The sequence below is a fragment of the Acipenser ruthenus genome, chromosome 24 (genome assembly GCF_902713425.1).
Source record: "Acipenser ruthenus chromosome 24, fAciRut3.2 maternal haplotype, whole genome shotgun sequence".
Taxonomy (NCBI): Eukaryota; Metazoa; Chordata; class Actinopteri; order Acipenseriformes; family Acipenseridae; genus Acipenser; species Acipenser ruthenus.
The window spans coordinates 24,225,815-24,247,832 of record NC_081212.1 but is presented as its reverse complement, the minus strand read 5'-3'; the positions used below and the strand labels follow the sequence as shown (position 1 = coordinate 24,247,832).

Sequence of the window (22,018 nt, the reverse complement as noted above, 5' to 3'; positions counted from 1 at the left end):
CGCTAATCGCAGTTAACAAAACTGTATTTAATAGCGTTTTCTTTATTTTTTTGTAAGTGTCTTATTTCTTCTACTCACAAAAAGAAAACGTTAAATAGTCACAGTACTCAAAAACACTCAACTCAGTATGTTTGCCGTCAGATCCCATATGAAAAAGGATTGTGCGTATTAGTACAATTATATTTATGAAACACAACCAATATATTTGGCCCAAATAGAGCATGTGGATGTGTGTAAAATATGACAAGTATACTGTATATTTAAGATAATTGGCAATGGTCAAATCTATAGCTAGCCTGCCAAAATGTAATCATACTTACTTTAACCCAATAATAATGGCCACATTATGTTCGTCGATTTCAAAAGGTATCGATGCGTTCTTTTTGCGGCTATATGGAAAAATAAGCCTTTATCATATACAGACCAAGCACTCAATTAAAATATATTTTGTAATAAAAAACGGAATTATCAAAAAGGCTTTGGCAAATGTCTTTTATGAAACTTACACATTGACAAAGACTAAAAACCATTAGTAACACCTGAAGACAGAAAAAAACCAAGCAAGTATAAACAAGTGATTATATTGATTTTATAGATAACAATTGTACAGTTTAAATCATACCTATATTCCACACAGCTCTAAAAACAGAAACAAATTTACAGTATGTTTTCTTACAAAACATTGGAGTTTATTTTAGCATAAGGGTTTTTTTTCTAACATTTACATTTAATAAACTTTTTCCTTTAACAAACACAAATAGCAACCACTTCATTTCAAACGAGACCTTCTTTAGTCAGTCGATCACAACAGTTTTGCTTTTCTAACATAATGTTTGCTATTTACTTTGTTCAATTTATTTCTTGAAGAGCCCATTCATTTTCAGTGTAATCCTAGAGCTACAGAACCAGAAATGTATTTACAGAGATTCTCTAGAAAGCAGAGCCTCTTACATAAATATGAATAGCACTCTACCAGGCAGAAATAGAAAGCTGATGGACAGTCCTCACTACACAGAGAACCCTAAACTATATGTAGCGTATCAAGACCCTCCTGAAATACAAGTTGAAAAGTACAGTATAACATTAGGAATAACTATGACAAGCAAAGCACTATTGTACAGATGTAGTGCCAAGAAATGTGCAAAACTTACATGATTATTAACTTTTAACAGTATATACATAATAAAACTAACAGGTTAAAATTAGTTTAGCAAAGTTCATAAATGTATTTACTATTCATTAACTAAAACATATGAAGAAAAATAAAACTAAAAGCTAGACATAACCAGTACTGGACATTGAAAATAATAAATACATTAAAATAATAATAATAAACAAGGTCAAACTTAACCTTGCATATTCTTTAAAACAGTGTTAATTAGTATTAAGAAAAATAGTGTTGATTATAACAAAGCTTGCTGATTTTAAAACTAGGAGTTAAATATATTCTGGCTGGTTATGCTGCTGTTTGTATATTTTTCTTATAAGTTTACCTTCATTAAAATAAATGCACCCAAAAGCCCACATTTACAAAGTACTCCAAAGGTTTGAAGCCTGCCCTGCTACTTTCCATTTCCAAACGCTGCTGGCTGTCAGGTGCGATGGCTGGTAATAGTAGAGTTTAGGATTCCAGAATCAAACGCTGCTGGCAGTCAGGTGCGATGGCTGGTAATAGTAGAGTTTAGGATTCTAGAATCAAACGCTGCTGGCTGTCAGGTGCGATGGCTGGTAATAGTAGAGTTTAGGATTCTAGAATCAAACGCTGCTGGCTGTCAGGTGCGATGGCTGGTAATAGTAGAGTTTAGGATTCTAGAATCAAACGCTGCTGGCTGTCAGGTGCGATGGCTGGTAATAGTAGAGTTTAGGATTCTAGAGTTGCAGTTAGATTTGGATGCTTTTGAAAGTTCTCGCTGTTGAAACAAAATAAATCATTTGTTGGCTTTAAATACATCTCGACACATTCAGTTAATTCAATTTCAAATCAGATATTGATGTTTAATTGCACCAATTGTAATCATAGACATGTTGCTTTAAGAATCACAGAATCAATAGATACACGTTTATTTTAGCAGGAAGAAAAATAAATACATGATAATTATTTTCTTGAATTCAAAGTTAAAGTAAGACTAGCTGTTTGGTTACAAATGTTTGCTTACCATTACCATTAAATAAGAGCATTTACTTTAGAGATTGTATTACATCTGAGGAACAGTTATTCTCTGTTCTACTTATTGATGCATGTACATTGTGATGCAGCTTATGGAACCATCCCACCAGGATATTATGCATCTCAAGGGTTCTCATCCTGAAACTAAAAACATTACTCTAAAGGTGTTCTACTGGGATTCACTAAAGTACTAATAGTTGAAGATTTAATTTTAAATCAGTGGTTGAACTGGGACTTAAACCCAAGATCACCTCTGCAATAGACAGTAGAGAATACTCATCATGCATCACTTCTATATTAAAACTGCAGCTTCATTTAACAATGACGGTACAGTCAGCCACCATTCCGAATGCAAATTCATTTATTCTTTGATAGTCTAACCTTTGGTTTAAGTTCATATTACTTCTGTATTTCATCATTTGTTTTCCACAGGCAAACCATCTACCAATCCCTGGATAAAATGACTCTAGTTTGCTGATATATGTGGTGTTGTTCTACTTGGACATGCGAGAGGATACAGAGGGAAAGGGAATGAAATTAACTAAAGTTAGTAAATCAACCTAGTTGAAATCAAGCAATACAGAGAAGCAGCCAGAGCACTGAATGTATGACCCAAGATATATAGCAAACACAAACAGAAACATACAGTCAAGTTTTCCTATTTCCTATCCTTCAGGCAGAATGTTTTATACGGTTGACTTTGATCCAGTCGAATGACACTACCATCAGTTTTGGGAAGGGACAGTGGGGAGTGCAATAAAGTGGAGATTAATAAATGCAGGAATTCAAAAAAGTTTCACTAAAGACCTGTACCAATAGCTAAACATGCCAGTAGTAGAGGATGAAGGCTGCGGGGTACAGTAGGATTATGCAGACAAGGACATGGATTTACAGTTCATACAGACCTTGAACTGAGGGCGGTAGAGTCTGTATGGGCAAAATCCTTCTACAAATGCAGAATAGAAATTATACAAATTTACCATGAAACCTAGTCATAAAAGGGATTTGCAGGGGACAATGTTGCTTTCTGGGTCAAATCAAAATATGCATGGCACCTTCTGTATGCAATTACGTTCATAAACCCTTCACATTAATTCAAAGTGTTTAGAACGTGCAAAGTAACAGAATTAAAAGCTACATAGATGAAGGCAAAATCTATTTCCCTTTCTCCCTCCAGGTTAGCCTGCAATCCCTCAGCTATACCCGACTGTGTGTTACTGAAGAGATTGGTAGATGTTTTCAGAAAAGTGAATTACCGCAAACTCAGAATAGGTGCTGGCAACAGAGTTACTGCTGAAGTTACACTGTGGACTAGCTGTGCCCTTGAACGCACCACTCATGGCAGTTCCATTCAACTGGGACACATTCTCCTTGTTCCGCTCCAGCACCCCCATGCGGGGAGGCTTGCTGCGTCCTGGAGTTCGAACCGGCTGGACAGGCTACAAAAAAAAAAATATAGAACTATTTAAAATGATACACATTTAGGTTACAGACAAAAAATCTATTAGATAAATGATATAAATTAAATTCTAAATTATGGAGTAGGATTCCCTCTTTCGCTCCTTGTCCCTTTTCTTGCAAAGAAGTTTGAGTCAGGTATTGTTAGAAAGGGCACTTTCTAACAATACCTGACTCGGGGTACACAGCAGGGTTTATACTTTGCAAGTCATGTTAGTCACAGAATATGCTGAGCGGCTCACTAATATTAACAACAGAGATACCATTCTACTATATGTGTAAGCTATGCTGAAACTGACCTTGCTTCCTGAGAGTGGGGGACGGGACACAGGGGAGTGACAGAGAGTCCCACCGAAGGCAGAACGTACCGTGCTGTTGGGAGTGGCACTAGAGATTGAGGTAGCATTGAGCTGGGGAGAAAAAAAGCAGGGAAAGTTAGTTGCAGGACTGCCTGAAGCCAACAGGTTATTATTTGGAGCACAAGCCAAGCCAATAGAAGGGTAGAATAACCTGACAGAACTTCATGTTTTTTTTTTTTGTTTTTTTTAATTTAGTAGTCTCCAATTTTTTTTTATTAACTGCACCTCCCCCTGGGAGCTCCCGTCCACGGTCGGCAATGGAATAGCCTGGACGTCCAGGCTATAGGGCGCATCCTGCACTCCATGCGGACAGAATTTCATTTTTATTGATTCACCTGCTCCTTTTCTTCTCTCAAAAGTCAGGACCTGTCACAAGCACACTCTTACCTTACGCACTTTTACGGGAGTGTTTGCTCCCAGAAACCTTCGTTTGGATGGAGTTCTTGGAGCAGTGCCATACAGCATCTCCTCTTCTATCTGCTTGGTCTTTTTCATTTGCTGTAAACGGAACAAAGGAGTTAATTGCAAATTAAAGTTAACTAAGCCCAATTTTATAAAGCTCTGTTCAGACAGTGTACAGATTTAATTTATACCACTGCCAATAGCGTTTATGCCATTTAGATAATACAGAAAGTGGATACATGAGCCAATTAAAATACAGTGTCAAATAGAAATGAAAAGCAAAGACTGTGAGGTTACATGTGTCAAACTTATTTGGTGACAAGCTACAATTCAATAACATATTAGTTCACAGTGTGCCACAGCCAAGCACCATCCTATTATTTAGGCAGAATTAGTCAATATACTGTTAAATATCCAATATGCAGGTTGTACACTCTCCCCTTCTAAGGTTCCTCACCCGTTCCTGCTTTTCCCTCTCCTTCTCCAGACGGTGAAGCTCCCACTGCTCTTCCACAAACTGCAGGAACTTCTGTCCGCTCACCAGGAACTCCCGGCCCTGCTCCTGCTCCCAGTCATCGATCTGCGCCTTCAACTTCTTTTCCAGCTGCCGGCACAGCAGGAAAGGGAAATGAATTACAATGTTAACTCCTCACCATGCCAATGTACCTGCTGCATTCCTTTCATCTGTATTCTGAGATTTCAGTCAGATTTCAAGCAGTTTTGAATAACTGTACCGTTCAGTAATTCTCTTACTTTAGGCAAGTTTTTGTGAAGATCTGCTCTCTGCTTCTCTTCCTTCAGAAGGTTCCCTCCCCTGTTTGTAAACCTGGACGGATCTGTTGCTTTTCTCTGTAATGAGAAGTCAGACAGAGAGGAGTGTTAGGGTCGGTGAGCCCACAGTGCTGGTAATATACTTTCTCATCATGCCACACTCTTACGTCAAGCTCCAGATATAGCGTCCAGCTCTCCTGCCATCTGTGTACCCCTTCAAAGAGCTCTCTGTGATCCTCATAGTGCTGTTTCAGATGCAGGATCTCAGCATCGTGCAGACTCAGCAGGTCCTCTGTGTAATCCTCTGTTAAAGGGAACAGACAGCACAATAAAATACACGGGCTCAAGCACAGCTCAATCTACTTATGCACACTACAATGTATTCACAGTAGGTAATAGGTAATCCAGATAAAACTAAGATCAATTATATATCTGTGGTCATGGTAAAGCTTGTAAACAAACCATCATAGTAGGGTGCGAAGGCCTGCCTCTGCTCAGGGCTGTAGAAGCATTTTTCCCAGTAGGCTACCACCTCTGCTCGGATGGCTTGGACTACATTCCGAATGTTCTGTAGCTTCAGCTCATGCAGACGCTCCGCCTCCTCTTGTAACTAGGCCAATCCAGAAGAAAGAGTAACAGTAACTCATGGGAAATAAGCATGTGTTTGTGTTGAGGAGTTCATATTTTAAACGAACCACGGATAGTGCAGTGACTGAGAAGCTGAACGATACGTGTAGACTGGAGGCATACAAGAAATGTATTAATTAAATTAGCAATGTGCTCCCCCAGTGCTTTCTTCAACAGCAATATGTAAGAATCTAAAACATGCTATATTAAAAACCAATAAATCAATAGCTGTGTGAACAGCAACCACATTGATACATTGTCTCAAACGAAACGAACCAGACTGAGTCCGTTTGAAATGGACCCAGTGTGAATGGAGCCTAAAGTAACCCAGTTATCTTCTCTATGTATTGACAAACTCCATATACTGCACTTATACATTTTAGGACAAAATGAATGTCCAAGGTGTTTTTAAATGTCACTTACAGCCTGAATATTACTTGGTCTGGACCCAGCCATGTGAACAGAGAAGGCGTCCCTCTCCTCCTGTGGAACCTGCAGTCTCTCCCATAGCTCCACGATCCTGTCGCGGTAAGAACTGCAAAGGACCTCATTCTGGGACTTGCGCACCTCCAGCTAAAAGTAAGAAACAAAGCTTGAGCCAGCTTTTGAGAACAGCTTCATAGCCTAATTAAAGTAAATTACACCAGGTCCAATTTAAATAGTAAAAATATGTGACAACTTCCCAGTATAAAGATATGCATCATTTGAAATATTTCACCACCTACCTGATTCAGGACCTGATTCAGCATAGCAATGTTCTCTGTGGACAGACAGAAAGCCTCCTCTTCCTCACACACCACATCTCTCTCGAAACTTGTATCTGGTGTGTGGTCTAGCTCCTCCATGCACAAAATAATCTGCCTTTTGATGCCCACAAACTCTCTTCTTCTTCTCTCCTAATCAACAAGCAGCAGAGTTAGAAACAACCTGCACTGTAAAGAACTCCCTATATTGACAGAAAAGCAGTGCTCCAGGAACAAGCTTATGAAAGAAAAATACATTCATTTGTGCCTTAGCCACCATTTATAACAGCCTGTTCATAACACAAAACTGCACTCCCATAGTCTCAGATAGGGATATAGTCTTACCTTTTCTGCGCAGAGACTTGCAATGTGGTGGCGGAACTGGTTCAGTTCCTCCAGGCTGGGGACAGCGTCACTGTCAATGCAGTAAGGCTCAATGCAGAGAATATCACAGAGGTCCTGGTCTTGCTCTTTCAAGGCCTTCAAATCATGCATTCTCTCCTTCTTCTGTTTCATCATCACCTCCAGTCGTGTGCGGATGTCCTTCTCAAGCTGCAGGACTGTGTTTCCCTCCTCTTCCTGCCAATGCAATAAGACTCTTTAGAAATGCAGCCAAGGACCCAACCAGCTCAACATAAGGGATTCTACTGCAGACTTACATTCACAGTACAGACATTCCTTTAGATTTAGTACAACACAATGTAACAGTGTTGCCTCCTTTCCACCACTAGACTTTGGATCCCAATGTTTATCTTGGGGAGAAAACTTTTCCTGTTGCTTACATCACCAAAACCACAGGAAAGGACATTAATAGTCTGGGTTCTAGCCACTCTTAGAAACCTTGTCAGTTTCTAAACAGTTTTAATTTTGACATATTGTTTGTCAATCCCCCTCACCTCAAACGGAGGCAGGCGAAGCTCCATGCACAGGGTGTCCAGCTCCTTGCGACACAAAGCGATGCTATTCAGCAGCCTCTCCCTGAGGCTCTCCTCCTCAGATATCATCATGTCCAGCAGGCCCTAAGGGGATATATCATCATTGCTTCAACATAAGCACTTTTTACACGTTCTTTTTTTCTCAAAGAATTATATTTATTTTAGCATTGCCTGATTGAAATATTTTCAATACTCACTTTAATGTGTTTCTTTACCACATCCGTTCTCTGCAGTCGTTGGTCCTCTGGGATACCAATCTCCTCCCAGATACCCTTTAGGCGGGACAGGGCTTTGTTTAAACATGCCACAGACTCTGCAGCCAACACCTCACTGGCAAGGAAAAGGGATACACAGTTCACTCTCTGAAGAACAGATTCAACTTACATCTGAAGAGCTAAAAGTGTGCTACGGTGCTGATGTAGCAAGGACAAGTTATAGTGATTTACAATATGTGGACACAGAGGAATCTACAGTTGGATTGGATAAAAATGCAATTTTAGGACAAAGCGAGTTACATAACCTCAGTTGGGAAATGGGCAGTCTGCCCTTTCAAACTTTGACAGCGGCTGTGAGACCTTTTTATCAGGTTAAACTACTGCACTGACTGGTTTCAAGTTACTTCAATGTATTGGAATGTTAATCATTTGCAACGGTTTTGTACCCAAGGCTCCTCTCTACTGAATGTGTTTCAGACACACCCAGTCATTAATCAGTCCTTTGATTTAAACAGACACGTTTTAAATTGAAGAAAAAAAAAACATTGCTCACAAGACTTAAGAAATGAGCAAATCAGAATCCTATGTAATTTAGTATTTAGGTAAATACAGTAAGACTCAATTATCTTTTTTTTTGGATAAATCGGCATTACAATACAGTATTGAATATATTGTACTAAGCAGAATTGTTTGGATAATCCAGTTTCACAAATCCAAGGGGAGCTGTGTAGCAGACAAAATTGTGAAAATGTCAGTTCTATTCAAAGTCACTGGAACCTTTTCGGTTTCTAAACTAATTTAAGTGTAAACTCAGAGTTTAAGAGGAGTCTTTGAAGTTCTGAAAGAGAATGTATTGTACAAAATGTTTGGGCACTGGCAGTACTGTGCAAGCTCTTGGTAAATGGACACTTTGGATCTCTGCAGAGTACTGATTGACTTGCACTGATTCTTGCACCAGGGCTTAAACTAGCAAACAAACCAATAAGACATGACTCCATTTTGCTCGCTGTACTGTCCATGCATGGACGAAACAGGTGTTTACTTTTAACTTTTCAATGATCTTTCCTTAGAATTATATCGTACGTATTTTAAAAAATAAAATAAACTGTTGGAAAACACTGCTGCTGTTTACAAAAAAACAAGGTTCACTTTATGCCTTGACTCGGGTGCTAGAAACTCAGGTTCAAGAGGTTCAGGGTTGACTGTGTAAATAGTTTATTCTGAAACAACTGTACTACCTTGCTGCAGTGCTGCAGTGCGCGAATAAACACGATGTGTTGACTATTGTCTCTCTTTCGAAACTCACGGTTTCCAATCCCCAGCCCCCAATCAGTTGTATCACAAATAAATAGCAAAACGTCGCAAGTCTTCCACGCTTGTAGATCGGTTTCGTTGCTCAGGGTTAAGACAAATATAAACACAACAGAAAAGCATGGCATTCTATAGATTTGACTATGCGAACTCTTCTGTACGATTAATGAATAAATTACTTAATATTTTTTTTTTTATCAATTAATACAATATACTATAAAATTAATATACTATGGTATACTTTGTGGTCATACACCAGTATAAAATACAATCGCTAAACGGTTTACGTGGAATCATGTGATGTACTGGGGCTGTTTCCAATCCACTCTTCAGCGACATATAAACGTTTAAATAATTTAAAGTTCTTATCCTCACCTTTTTCTCATGTTAACCGTACCCGGACTCTGATATGCTGGTAAAATCCCGTCGAATAATAGACTTTATTATTAGCGGTGTTATTTTTAATTTCTCTTCCACTCCCAGCTCGCACTGGCAGTTCTATCTCATTTAATTCAAATTTCCCGACTAACTGTACCTTACTCCTATTGGTTTCGAGAACGGGACGTCATGGAAACCATAGCAACTAAACCATTTTTGTTTCGCCATTCTTCATGCGCCTGCGCCTTGTGTCCAGACGAGGTCGTGCTGGAAACGATGAAGTCACCACGCCAAAGTAAAGACTGCTTCTGCGGGTTTTAAAGCGCATGTTGCTAATTTAACATTATAATAATAACCCCGTACTCACCATGACCTTGTAACACACATCCATGATGCATTTCATATTTAGTGAAAGCTGTTCTGAAGAAAATAACCTAGCCGATCAGAACCTAGAATCCTTGCAAAAGTAGTTGCGAAATGTTTTCACTGGAGCACAAACTGGCGACTCAAGTCTGTACAGTTTGGTTTTACATTGGAAGATATTACGAGCGCGGTTGCATTTTCTCAGTAACTCGGTCTCCATGTTCCAATGCAGGTGACAGTAAGGGGTTTTCCCAAGAAAAATAAAAAACAACATTTTACATAACATTAGTAACATTTAACCATAGACCTTTATAATAGAGTATTACATTATTATATATTTTTTTAAAACAGCCCAGACAATGTATGAGGTTTCCTTTTGTTTTTATTGAAATAAAAAAAAAAAATCAATACAATCTGGAAAATCGGAATGTCAACAATAATGCATGCTGAAAAATTATTTTTATTACACTGTTATAAGTAATGGAACTGTCAAGAAACAGGTCTTTTCAGTAGACAATACCGTTTTGACTGGTATGAAATAATTCTGTAACCATTAACCACGTTTTCCTGCTGTTGTAGTTTAGGTTAGGCAGGGTTAAAAAAAAAAAAAAAAATCATTATTCCTGCATGAAAATTGGCTGGCCACACAAATAAGTGAATCTTTTGGGGTAACTAATGCACTAATGCTTCTAGACAGGTGAATATAAAAGAGCCTCAAGAGCAGAAAGTATTTTTGTGAATGTACAGTACTGCTTGCTTGACCTTCAATTCTTATTTGTCGGTTGATTGCTCCTGCAGGAGTCACGACCACATGCAAAACAGTGTTAAACTCATAACGTTTTACAGGAACCACCTCCAGAGGTATTTCCAACATAGACTTACAAGATAACAACTAGAACAGCAGAATCTTTACATGTGTAAAAACCGGTTTTAAAACAGGATTTTAAAATGTAAGCACTTCTTTTTAAGGTTGCACTGGAGAGAACGGGTTCTCTATCTGTCGTCTGTACAATGCATTCACTTACCCTCTGTGAAGATCCCAGTTAAGCGTAAGAGAATATTGGATCACCTCTTTAAGCAGAACTGTTCCTTCAGCTCAAGTGGGTTGATTCTTGTTTTTGATGGGAACAGTCCCAGGTGGATTCAGCACTAGCAAACCCGTCTGTTAACAGTATGTGGTAATCCAGTCGATTGGAGTTTTACAGTTTCCATTTATTTGCTGTAGTTTCAGTAATCCATTCCACAACATATCTTGGACTACCTTACCTGATCTAATGAAAGGTAGACCAATATTTGTGTGGGTCTGTGAAACAAGCAGTTAGTTTAAATAACTGTGTTTTATATAGTAAGGTCACGCACTGGCAAGTTCTGCACAAAAACAAGATTCTCTAACCCAGGTGAGCGGATAGTCTTTTACCACTGGCTGAGATATTTACAGTCACACATTTGGCTAACAATAACTTTGAGCGAAGTCCGATTTTGGCAGAAAGGTCACAAAGCAGAGGAACACACATTGGCTATTTTCCTCGTTCTGTACAGTTCGGCACAATACAGACTGGTTTGCACGCCTGCAGCCAGCTTCACGGTGCCCCCTTTTCACATTCTGTAAAAAGGGTCCACACTCCATCAACCCTGTTCCAGGAAACGACTCCCAGGGTCACACCCGACTGCCCAGCACGGACTCCAGCAGCCTGGCACTGTTGGTGATGGCTGTTGTCACAATGATGAACTTGTAACCTTTATAGATGGAAAAAACAAATTAAGGTCTTTTTCCTGCAATTTGTCTCCAATCAAATACACACTGTACTGTATAACTGGTAATCCACAGTTCTGGCCTTTAACACTGCAGGCTTTTGTTAACTTAATCCCAAATATTCATGTTATACCTGCAGTCCTTTAGATTGACTACAATCTAGTAAAACGAAGCCTGAAGAATAAGACTAGAACCTGTCATACTGACACAATGACTATGCTGTACTGTAGCTGCCCTATCAGTAACATTAACACCTGTACCTATTGCATCACTATGACATCTACAGTACAAGAACCACACGTTTTAAATATTATACTGTGTTGTATGTTCACTACAGTAAGCCTTTTGTGCACTCTTTGAACAGAATGCAGGCCTTGTTTCCATCCTAGTTTAGTTATATTCCACAAAAGAAGTTTGAGCTGCAAGCGCACTGAAATCCGTTTGAAGCCAAAAAGCTGCACAGAGACAAACTAAAGAAATGTCTCAGCCTGGCTGACAAATGTGATTGAGTGTTTAAGGTAGGGGCAAACAGCCACAGTCCTGCAGCAGTAGAAGGCAGCTTTTCTAAAAACTTTTAACACCTGTCCGTCTCTCTGATTCAGCACTACATACCTCTCTCTCTCCCCAGGAATCTCAGGGCTGAAATTTCAGAGAAGGTGCAGCCGCCCAGGAACATGACGAAGACGAGCCGCGGGGAATCGTCCTTGGTTTTCACCTCGCCACCACTGCCACCTGCTGGAGGGAGGAAGCACATGTTTTGTAAGGCAACTGACACTAATAGGGACAGACTACACACATTAACAGTATAGCAGTTCCATCGTTAAGGCAGGAACTTAATTCTGCATTTCTACATTAACGGCATTGTAAATATATGTATATGTATATTTGTTATATAAATTGGTTAACTTATGTTACCTACAGTATAAACGCAGTCAAAGTATATAGATGACCTCACTCACTCAAACCTCTGACTCACTCTCTTACCTGTGACTGCAAACTCATTCCCATTGAGCAGACGAGTCACCTCTTCAAGTCCAGTCCATCCGCGATCAAGAACCTGCAGAGACAAGCAGAGTCACACCAGGGCAGCACTCATCCCAAGTGCTTTTCTCTTGAATTGCTGAGGGACCCCTTCACTCTCGGTCTCTTAATAAAGGGGTTTCCTCGGATTGTTATTTGATAACTCCAATCCCCTGTTTGGTGCCACCTACCTGCTCCACCAGCTTACAGCTCAGAGGCATGTAGGCACCACTGAAGATGTAGGCCATGTCTGGCGGGGTGCGCAGGTCGTACTCTCCATCCACCTTGGGGATCTGAGGACGAGGACACAGTTACACTGGGCAGCACGGCACTTGTTTAATGGAAATGAACCATCGCTGTGCTACTCACCAGAGCCAGCTTCTTGCTCAGTGCTCGGAAATTGCTTTTCTTTGCCAAAGAGTTAAAGGCATCTGTCAGCTTCCCTGAAAAACAGTTTGATTACAAACCAAGGTGAATAGACAGTGTAGGCACTAGCTGAAACATAAAGGGTAAAAATTATGGGATGTCTGCTTACTGCTTTCGGCTGGTCAGAAAGATACTACGGTCTGGCTCAGCCACTGTTGCATATGAGTGGCTGTCTATCTGTCTGTATGACCTCTTCTGTCGGATTGTCTCACCTACAGCCTTGTCGGTGACGAGTTTGCCCACTTTGTTCTCCATGGCGATGATGGTGTCTCCAGGCTGCTGCTCCACCAACAGGCCCAACTTTCGCAGGTTTGCAAAGGTGAGGAGGTGCTCTGTGCCATAGCTCTGAGAGAGAGACACACACACCTCAGACAACCGCACTGCTCTGTGGCATAGCTCTGAGAGAGACACACACATCTTAGACAACCGCCCTTTGACAGGGAGATGAAACACATTCAGCCCACACCACTGGACAGACACCCAGCAGCCTTCGCCGCGCCTTCTGTGCAGGAGTAATGCGATACAGCCTGCTCTCTTAATCCCACAGACACTCTCTCCAAAAACTCACCTGCAGGTACTGAGCTTTCAGGCTTCGATAATCTTTAGGAATTAAACCTAAAAAAAAAAACACACACAAAAGGAAATGATGAAAAATAACTATCAAAAGGCTCAGCATACAGAGTGTAAACTGGCAAATCGCTGCACAGCCTCACCATTCTCCGTGAGGGACAGAAGGCACAGCAGCCGCAGGCTCTCGGTCAAAGAAACCTGTGAATGGAAGCAGGAACACGGTTCATTTACTGAACCGAAAAGGAACTCAAGATGAGACAGTATCGTTGAAAATAGTCAAGCGTGCCCTACATCAAATAAATCTCACATCCCAGTATTAAAATCACATCTACACTCTCAAGAAGGGCTTTAATCCATGTTTCTAACTGCCTGGTACAGTCAGTTCCTTTCTTACGCTGCCCATTTTGGCCAGCGCGTTGCCCTCACTCACCTGTCGGTTGATGTGCTCCTCTATGTAGCTGATGCTCTCTCGTATATTGAACCCTTCCAGTAGACCTGTATGAGTGAACAGAATTAAAGGAGTCACTATTGGTCACCCTTGCAAAAACCCCTTTTGATGAAGAAATATCCCAACGGTCTGTCATTCTGCATTGGAGATAAATGGATAATGTTTGGCGTGGCTTACTAAAATCCTTTGCCTATTTCTTTTAAGAAGGGATGAATACGTATTCAGTGATAAGGGCTCTTAATAGGGTTAATGGGCATTCAATGTCCCACCCATACAGAAGCACAGATTCACTTGTAAACTCAGACACAGATAGACACACATACACACTCACAGTGTTCGGTTTTCAACAGCTCCTGAAAGTCCTGCTTGGTTTTTTTCTTCATGATGGACTCGCAGGCACTGATATCTGAAAAAGAGAAACTGCTAATATCAGAAGGGATAAGGAAAAAAACAGCACATTTTTCATTGCAAAAGAATGCATTTATAAACACAAAAAGGAAAGATTAGTACATTCTGACTTCAATTGAAAATAAGAGAAGAATACGGATCTCGATAAATTAATGCTTACAGAATAATCCACAACTCAGAAACACTGCAAGAAAATGTATTATAAATGCAAACACGTGTTCAGATGCCTAGTGAAGAAAGGAATGTCACGTACGCAGACTCAGCAGACGGTGCTCCTGTTTTAACCCTTTCAACTCCTGAGAGACAAACGTCTTCATCTGTTGGATATCCATTCCACGGCGCTTCTGTAGAGACAGGAGACAGTGTTAGAGAGATGTTAGACTGAATAAGGCGACTCAGTCAAAATGTTTCTTAAGGCACGGAGGCAGGCTCACATCGTAGGCGGTCTGCAGGCTTTTGGCTTTCTGATTCAGGAACCCAAAGACATTGGAGAAATGTTCATTCCGGATCTCATTGAAGACCTGAAATACAGACGCCCTCTCTTTAATATTTAGAACACAGGACCCACGCTGGAAACAGCAGCCACTCGATGCGTTCGCTCACCTTATCACTGGAGTTCAGCATGACTTTCAAACTCTTGTCAGAGGAAGTGACCTCAGGACCAAACTCAACGCTTCCTGCAGAGATGAAAGCCAAAGCAGAGTTAGTTTTGTAGTAAAGAATACCAGCCCCACTAGCCCAAGGGTTTGGATATTCTGTGCTGAGGGGGAATGTTAAAGTACTCGCCACATTTAATCCTGAAAATATCATCGACGAGTCCTTCATATACAACCTGGGAGCACAGCGAAGTCACAAAATCCACATCTGCAAGAGAGAGAAAACTAAATCTTTTATTCCACAGGCTCACCTCCCTTTCAAAAGCTAACAAAGTAATGTTTCAGTATTTAATTACAATAGCAATGCTGAGCCACAGTGCTTATATTGCGCTTTTCTAAGAAGTCCTTATAAACAATGAACTTTGATCTGTGAAAAAGATTCTACTACTGCATTATAAACAGCTGGTGTAAATACTGAGAGCATATTCTTTATTTCATGCTAATGAATCACTGCACTAGAAAAACATATTCAAAGTTTAATTTAAAGTTTGTAAGTCTTTACTAGAACTGCAAAAGTCAACCATATTAAGGTTAAACTGACAGGAAACTCCCCGAACCCCTCCCTGGAAGGCACTCCTTACCTCTGTCAATGAGGAAGACATTCCCAACCTCTGGCTGCCGGGGTCTCTGCTCCCCATCCTCCACAAGCTCCCGCCACATCTCGTAGGTCATCTAAACCAATCAGGAGAGACAGACAGACAGAGTCCTTGACACCTCTGAGCTGACTTTGAGGCTGTGAGACTAGTCACATGACCATAATCAAAGCGTAGTCCTAACATGCTGACAGCTTACCTTGGCACACCTGCCGATCCCATAGACCTTTGAGAAGGGCCCGTAAACTGAGTGCAGGAGGTGCAAGGCTTTGCCTGCTGTGGACACCCAGCGCTGGTCCCCCTCCTGCAGAGAGCAGAGTGGTTATAGAACCAACATGGGGGGAAAAACTGCTCCAGTGAATGTGAAACATCATCCCTTATCAATATTTAAAGACAGATTTAAACAAAAATGAACAAATTAACTCCTCAATTAGCAAAGCTAACAAAGTAAGATCATTGCTTTAGCACGTTAAATAAAGCAAGCTGACAAGCAATGGGTTAGCTGTGGATGCCTGTGTTTCCTTACCAGAAAGTAGTCTCTGAAAAACTCGGGCAACTCTAGACTGATGATGTCATCATCCAGTGGCAAGAGACAGAACTCCCACTTGTCACAGCTCACATCTGAAAGAAGAACGATATCTGTAATTAGGTCCAAAACATCCTAATCCAGTAGACGAAATTCGGTTACAACGACTACCAGACTGATGAGTTGGACCAAGCGTTTAAAAGATATTTGAATTGCTGTGCATCTACCTCCATAGATCCCCTGCTCCTCCAGAATCGTCTCACAGGCGTAGAACTGAAACAGATCAGACAGACTGGGTCAGTCAGAACCAGGCCACTGATTGTCAAGCATGTAACTAGTACACTGACAGATACTTGTCTACAGGAATACTGTAGGTTTACAAGTGCAGTGAGAGATGGGGACAGACACTGTGACAGCGAAGTAGAGTGAAGACAGACTGACAGCTCCTCAGAACTCACCTTCTGTGGGCTAAAGATGATCTTGTACCTTCTAAATCTCCCAGCTGCTTTGTCTGTATTTACAATATCTAGTAAACAAGAAATGGAACAGAATTACACCCCAGCCCTATTTACTAAGGCTACCAGACGCACACGCACATGCACGCACACACACGTTGCCTCCCACTCACCGGCGATCCACTTCACACTGTGTATCCGGGGCCGGATCAGGAAGCACAGCCTGTGGAGACAACAGAGAGAATGTCAGGAATCTTTCTAAACAGATCTAGAAGTGCAAATCCTCTGGGTGGAGAAATGCATCTGAATCTGTGATCAAACGTGGACTGAATTGTGAAGTGTGATGCTTGCAGGTCGTTATGAGCTTTCCCAAATAAATGTACCACCGAACAAAATGTAGACTAATTCAGTACAATGTTAAATGAATATCCTGAATCTCCAGGGGCCCTAGCTGTGAGAAGCCGATAATCCATTTTCTGCAAAGCAGGGGACGCACAGAATGACAAATAATGTGTTACTGATGATGACTGCATGGCTGTCAAATAATCAGAAAGCAGTGCAGTGTGTTATGATACTCACTGGTCACAGGTGCTTACAATAGGCTTGTTCTCTAGTTTGTATAGTTTATCCACTTCATGTTGCTGGAAAGAAAAAAGACACATGATTCTGCAGTATAACAGGGGTGAATGACAAGGATATTGCATATTCCAATGCCAATAAGATGAACGACTCTGAAATACACCCTTCACTGTCATCCAACATCTAAATTGAGGAAGGCAGTTATTTTTGTGCATTGTTGCTGCTTTTTTGTTATGCAACTCACATAATACAGTCACTGATACAGTACAATTGTACATTACTATTTATATTACATACATAGTACACTCATGGCCGTAACTAGCTATGAGGACACAGAGGTGGTGTCCTCGGTTGTTTTTTTGCATCATCAATGTAAAAATTCTGGTAAAGTACAAAAGACTCCTTCATTTTATCTGTTGGTTTGCTGTGTAACATAGATTTGGAGGTTGAACAGTAAATACCAAGCAGTCATCTAAATACTGCCAGCTATAGCTTGAAGAGGTCAATGTACCTTCAGGGTGGAGACATTGGCGATCCGATCCAGGGGGCTCATTAAATCTGCTTCAATAAACAGGTCCTTCTTCCCAGGTAACTGAGAAAAAAAGGGCATATTTACAGTTCTGTGTTTGACACCATCACTGTGAGGATGGGAAAATATCTGCTTCTCTTGTGTGGGGAGCCCTGACATTAACCCAGGCACTAGATACCATCTCAAAGAGAAATAACACTCACTCTGCAGTACCAGTATACTACTCAATAAACCACTTTACTATCCCAGCCCTGTTCACACCTGTTCCAGCAGGTAAATTAGCTGATCCCGGGCCAGCCTCTTGAGGAGTGAGAAGTCAGGAGGTTCGGGGGCGTCCCGCCTGCTGTTCAGAGCCATCGGGACCAGGCAGCTCCACCCCGCGAGGCACAAAACGAGGTCTCAAAGCAGAGGGATGGGTTCGGAGGTAACTATCCCTGCAGAAACATGCACAACGTGCAGATTAAATCACAGGTGACGCCCAGCATAGTTTTGCTTTCTTTAGTCCATTCAAAGTACCGATCTGCGGCTCGTGACAGTTTCAATGGGAAGTCGAGTTGTTTCTTGTCATTTTCATAATATTTTAACGTCAAAAAGGACGGGAAGCCTTTTAAAAAAATCTTGGCGTGTAATTATTTTCACTATATGCAATAATTAATTCAATCAATATTTTCTTTTGTGAAAAAAAAAAAACTAACAATTTCGGGACATAAACATCTGTGTCAGACCCAAATGTGAGAAAACCTTACCTTAAACAAAACCCTCACATCAATCCATGACTCGGCGATACACAGTAGTATTTAATTCAAGTGGGTTTTCTGCCTTGAAAGGATGGGTGTACGTGACAGATCATTTGAAGAATTCAGGAACATCGAGTTCATATCAGGTACAGTAATCTTACCTGCTACCGCTCCCTTCTTGCGGAAGCAACGTTCCTGTGCACTTTGGAGCACGGACACAAAACCAAGGGGTACAACCGCAACAAAGCCAAACGCATGCGCAGATGCTGGAGTACATTTCCATTGCACTTATTATTGACATTGTAAATTGTGCGTTTCTGTGATACTGGTCTGATCTTTTTACCGAAACAAGGGATGAACTTGGAAACTGTCCTGCTGCTCGAGACGGTCAACTTCGCCGCCGAGAAACACAAAACCCAGCGGCGCAAGGACCCCGAGGCCACCCCTTACATCAACCACCCCATCGGTATGGTGTCCCGCGGAATGGTGGTGGCAGCTGCACCCCATCGGTATGGTGTCCCGCGGAATGGTGGTGGCAGCTGCACCCCATCGGTATGGTGTCCAGGGGAATGGTGGTGGCAGCTGCACCCCATCGGTATGGTGTCCAGGGGAATGGTGGTGGCAGCTGCACCCCATCGGTATGGTGTCCAGGGGAATGGTGGTGGCAGCTGCACCCCATCGGTATGGTGTCCAGGGGAATGGTGGTGGCAGCTGCACCCCATCGGTATGGTGTCCAGGGGAATGGTGGTGGCAGCTGCACCCCATCGGTATGGTGTCCCGCGGAATGGTGGTGGCAGCTGCACCCCATCGGTATGGTGTCCAGGGGAATGGTGGTGGCAGCTGCACCCCATCGGTATGGTGTCCAGGGGAATGGTGGTGGCAGCTGCACCCCATCGGTATGGTGTCCAGGGGAATGGTGCTGGCAGCTGCACCCCATCGGTATTGTGCCCAGGGAAATGGTGGTGGCAGCTGCACCCCATCGGTATGGTGCCCAGGGAAATGGTGGTGGCAGGACTGAACTTAATTTGAATGCAACCGAAATAAGTTTGTGAAGGTGACGGGTTTTGTTCTCAGTGTGTGGGGAAATAAAAAAAGGCAGTTGTCGCGGCAAGTTTTAAATTTACGATCTTTACAGTTAATAAAGGTGTCACCTGAGATAATTTAACAACGTTATCACTGATATTATCAGCCTAAACCTGTGTCACATTGCCATTGAGTAGACATAAGATAATCGGTAATTACAATCGCCAAATACACACCTGCGTCACATGTCAGTGAGACCTTTCTGCAGAAATATGCAGTCCAAAAGGTCTGACGTTAAGAAAACTACCGGCTTTTTCTTTTTTTTGTGGTCGTTTCTTGTCGTTCACCATTGTTAAGAGCGTGTGAAAAACATGCTCAATTATCACAGTAGGGTAATTATTGTAAAAGTATTGGCTAAGAAAAATAACATGTTGTAAACATTTTGTATGGCAAAGGGAGTGGGGGAACAGTACATCATAATAAAGCCGGTGAGCTTGGCATTTTGTGCTATTGTTAAAAAGCTGAGCTTGGTGGGTACATTAGAGAAACTTGAAAATGAACATAGCCTGCCTTGTTTATTTCAGGAGTCGCCAGAATTTTAAGTTATGAAGGTGGAATCACAGACATTACAGTCTTGCAGGTACTGTGAATTTACTTGATAAGATTCTTTCTGCAGTATCAGATCTAGTACTGATGTGAATAAGACTCCCATTGCATACAGTTTGAGACGTTCCAAGTTTGAATATGAGCTCAGTTAGGCTATCTGAGCTTGTTGCTAATTTAAGCCAAACTGGAGTGGATCAAACTGCAGCCTTGCCTAAATCCTCAAGAGCAGCATGTAATTGTTTGTAGCATGTTGCTTGTTTAGCGGCTGTAGTCACTGTGCTCTGAAATCGATTTGCTCTGTTAAGTGCTTTGAAATACAGTACTGCAGTGTATGATAAAATGCTAACGAAACTTGATTACCTCCTCTGTATTACTTAATGCTTAGAAAATGACAGTCATGTCTGCTTGAGATGTAACAATGTAAGGCAATTAACTGTGGGTGTATTTCCAAAAATTTGTGTTGATGACCTTTGTCAGCATAAGTTGGCTGATATGAATAATATTGAAATGGTGTATGTGTGTTGATGACCTTTGTCACTGTGTGTATAACTCAGCGGACATGAATAATAGTGAAGCGGTGTATGTGTTTTGCTCCCCTCGCAGGCGGCACTGCTCCACGACACAGTGGAGGACACAGACACCAGCCTCCCCGAGCTGGAAGCTGTGTTCGGGGCCACAGTGGCACGGATCGTTCAGGAAGTGACGGATGACAAGGCGCTGTCCAAACAGGAGAGGAAGCAGCTGCAGGTCGAGCATGCCCCTCACTGCAGCCACCAGGCCAAGCTGGTCAAGCTGGCTGACAAGCTGTACAATCTCAGGGACCTGAACCGCTGCACCCCCTCAGGTGAGACTGCCCGCACGGGCACCCCTGCCGGTGAGACTGCCCGCACGGGCACCCCTGCCGTGCACACCACAGACTCTGCAAAAACCACTTTGTGATTTGTACTGTGTAACTTTCACAAAGTGAGTTAACTCCAATGCTGATATTTTATTGTTTTTTGAGAATGTATTCATATTAACCCTTTCATGCATGGTAACCTCATGTTGGGAACAGAAAAAAAAAAAAAAAAAAACTCTTGTAGTCTTGATATTGGGAAATATGGAAGATGAAAATGCATGAAAGCCTCATATGAGGATGCACATTTTCCCACATATAAAGCAATGGGAAAAAATATTAACAAAAAATATATTTATTATGTGTCCAATACATTTTTTTTTTTCTGCTATATTCAATATTTCATGCAGGAAAGGGTCAAGAGGAACCATTACTATTTAGTAGATTCCATTGTTAATATTATTAGCATTCCGTTATCATGTGCTGAGCCAGTATTGCAAATGTAATGCAGTTTTCCCCTAGACTGCCTCATGAGAATGTAGAACAAAGTGAAGTTACTGTTTTTGGTAAGGAGACATACTGCAGTAGACTTGTATTCCTATGGCAGGCATGTGTAAAATAGAGAGGCTTTGTCACTCTGTATCACTATGTGTGTGTGCTCCCAGCTCTGCCTGATGGAGGTGTTCCTGTGTTTGCTTGTAGGCTGGACTCCGCAGCGTGTTCAGGAGTATTTCACCTGGGCAGCGCAGGTAGTGAAGGGGCTCCGGGGGACAAACGCTGCCTTGGAAGAGAAGCTGTACCAGCTCTTTAAAGAGCGAGGCATTGAGACTTGACCAGCAGAGGGAGCCCGAGAAAATCTGTCAATCAGAACCATGAACAGAACACAACAGAACACACAGCTTTTCTTTCAGGTTGATCAGGGGGATAAAGACTTGGGTTTCGCTTTGGTTTATACATTTATGTGAATAAAAAAAAAAATGATGTGATTTTGTCCTGATGCCTGGTTTAATTAAAGACTTGATCATCTAATTTCATTAAGTAGCTTCCTTGTAGTTTCTCTAAGGTAGAGCTATAAGACTCTAACAGCTGCTTTCACAGAGCCTGTTTACCATTAATGTTTCACAC

General features: G+C 41.6%; 3 protein-coding genes across 6 annotated transcripts; 1 reads left to right on the top strand and 2 right to left on the bottom strand.

The window, feature by feature from the left end:
* Nucleotides 1-575: 575 nt before the first annotated feature.
* Nucleotides 576-9,562, bottom strand: LOC131700582 (protein regulator of cytokinesis 1-like). Of its 4 annotated transcripts, none has more exons than XM_058998869.1 (15): nucleotides 9,364-9,562; nucleotides 7,660-7,792; nucleotides 7,424-7,546; nucleotides 6,873-7,106; nucleotides 6,510-6,680; nucleotides 6,208-6,357; nucleotides 5,620-5,767; nucleotides 5,325-5,461; nucleotides 5,140-5,235; nucleotides 4,844-4,990; nucleotides 4,372-4,482; nucleotides 3,925-4,035; nucleotides 3,424-3,606; nucleotides 3,073-3,113; nucleotides 576-1,910 (listed from the first exon to the last, which is right to left on the bottom strand). In XM_058998869.1, exons 1-15 carry the CDS (start codon nucleotides 9,372-9,374, stop codon nucleotides 1,862-1,864), a joined length of 1,845 nt encoding a protein of 614 aa, XP_058854852.1. In that variant the 5' UTR covers nucleotides 9,375-9,562; the 3' UTR covers nucleotides 576-1,861. The 4 variants fall into 4 exon arrangements, with proteins under 4 accessions (XP_058854852.1, XP_058854854.1, XP_058854853.1 ...); XM_058998871.1 differs by having other exon boundaries at nucleotides 3,501-3,606; XM_058998870.1 differs by lacking the exon at nucleotides 3,073-3,113.
* A 531-nt stretch (nucleotides 9,563-10,093) lies between these two features.
* LOC117429939 (vacuolar protein sorting-associated protein 33B-like) lies at nucleotides 10,094-18,627 on the bottom strand. Its single transcript, XM_058998868.1, has 24 exons — nucleotides 18,439-18,627; nucleotides 17,954-18,126; nucleotides 17,675-17,755; nucleotides 17,164-17,225; nucleotides 16,758-16,807; nucleotides 16,588-16,655; nucleotides 16,357-16,402; nucleotides 16,130-16,224; nucleotides 15,803-15,907; nucleotides 15,592-15,682; nucleotides 15,137-15,218; nucleotides 14,958-15,027; nucleotides 14,789-14,875; nucleotides 14,608-14,698; nucleotides 14,278-14,352; nucleotides 13,929-13,993; nucleotides 13,642-13,696; nucleotides 13,497-13,543; nucleotides 13,141-13,273; nucleotides 12,872-12,945; nucleotides 12,694-12,795; nucleotides 12,467-12,539; nucleotides 12,095-12,217; nucleotides 10,094-11,466 (listed from the first exon to the last, which is right to left on the bottom strand). Exons 2-24 carry the CDS (start codon nucleotides 18,047-18,049, stop codon nucleotides 11,387-11,389), a joined length of 1,851 nt encoding a protein of 616 aa, XP_058854851.1. The 5' UTR covers nucleotides 18,050-18,126; nucleotides 18,439-18,627; the 3' UTR covers nucleotides 10,094-11,386.
* Nucleotides 18,628-18,652: 25 nt separating this feature from the next.
* On the top strand, nucleotides 18,653-21,927 carry LOC117429940 (guanosine-3',5'-bis(diphosphate) 3'-pyrophosphohydrolase MESH1-like). Its single transcript, XM_058998867.1, has 4 exons — nucleotides 18,653-18,895; nucleotides 20,037-20,092; nucleotides 20,662-20,902; nucleotides 21,596-21,927. Exons 1-4 carry the CDS (start codon nucleotides 18,784-18,786, stop codon nucleotides 21,724-21,726), a joined length of 540 nt encoding a protein of 179 aa, XP_058854850.1. The 5' UTR covers nucleotides 18,653-18,783; the 3' UTR covers nucleotides 21,727-21,927.
* The last annotated feature ends 91 nt before the right edge of the window (nucleotides 21,928-22,018 follow it).

Excerpts from the sequence above, each read along its gene's own strand:
- LOC131700582 (XM_058998869.1), bottom strand. Across the intron at positions 7,107-7,423 it reads TTCGCCTGCCTCCGTTTGAG|GAAGAGGAGGGAAACACAGT; the intron begins GTGAGGGGGATT and ends TTGCATTGGCAG. Across the intron at positions 4,483-4,843 it reads AGAGGGAAAAGCAGGAACGG|CAAATGAAAAAGACCAAGCA; the intron begins GTGAGGAACCTT and ends TTCCGTTTACAG.
- LOC117429939 (XM_058998868.1), bottom strand. The coding sequence starts at position 18,049 with ATGGCTCTGAACAGCAGGCGGGACGCCCCCGAACCTCCTGACTTCTCA. Across the intron at positions 13,274-13,496 it reads TGAAAGCTCAGTACCTGCAG|AGCTATGGCACAGAGCACCT; the intron begins GTGAGTTTTTGG and ends TCTCTCTCTCAG. Across the intron at positions 12,218-12,466 it reads GAATGAGTTTGCAGTCACAG|CAGGTGGCAGTGGTGGCGAG; the intron begins GTAAGAGAGTGA and ends TCCTCCCTCCAG.
- LOC117429940 (XM_058998867.1), top strand. The coding sequence starts at position 18,784 with ATGAACTTGGAAACTGTCCTGCTGCTCGAGACGGTCAACTTCGCCGCC. Across the intron at positions 20,093-20,661 it reads CAGACATTACAGTCTTGCAG|GCGGCACTGCTCCACGACAC; the intron begins GTACTGTGAATT and ends CTCCCCTCGCAG. Across the intron at positions 20,903-21,595 it reads GAACCGCTGCACCCCCTCAG|GCTGGACTCCGCAGCGTGTT; the intron begins GTGAGACTGCCC and ends GTTTGCTTGTAG.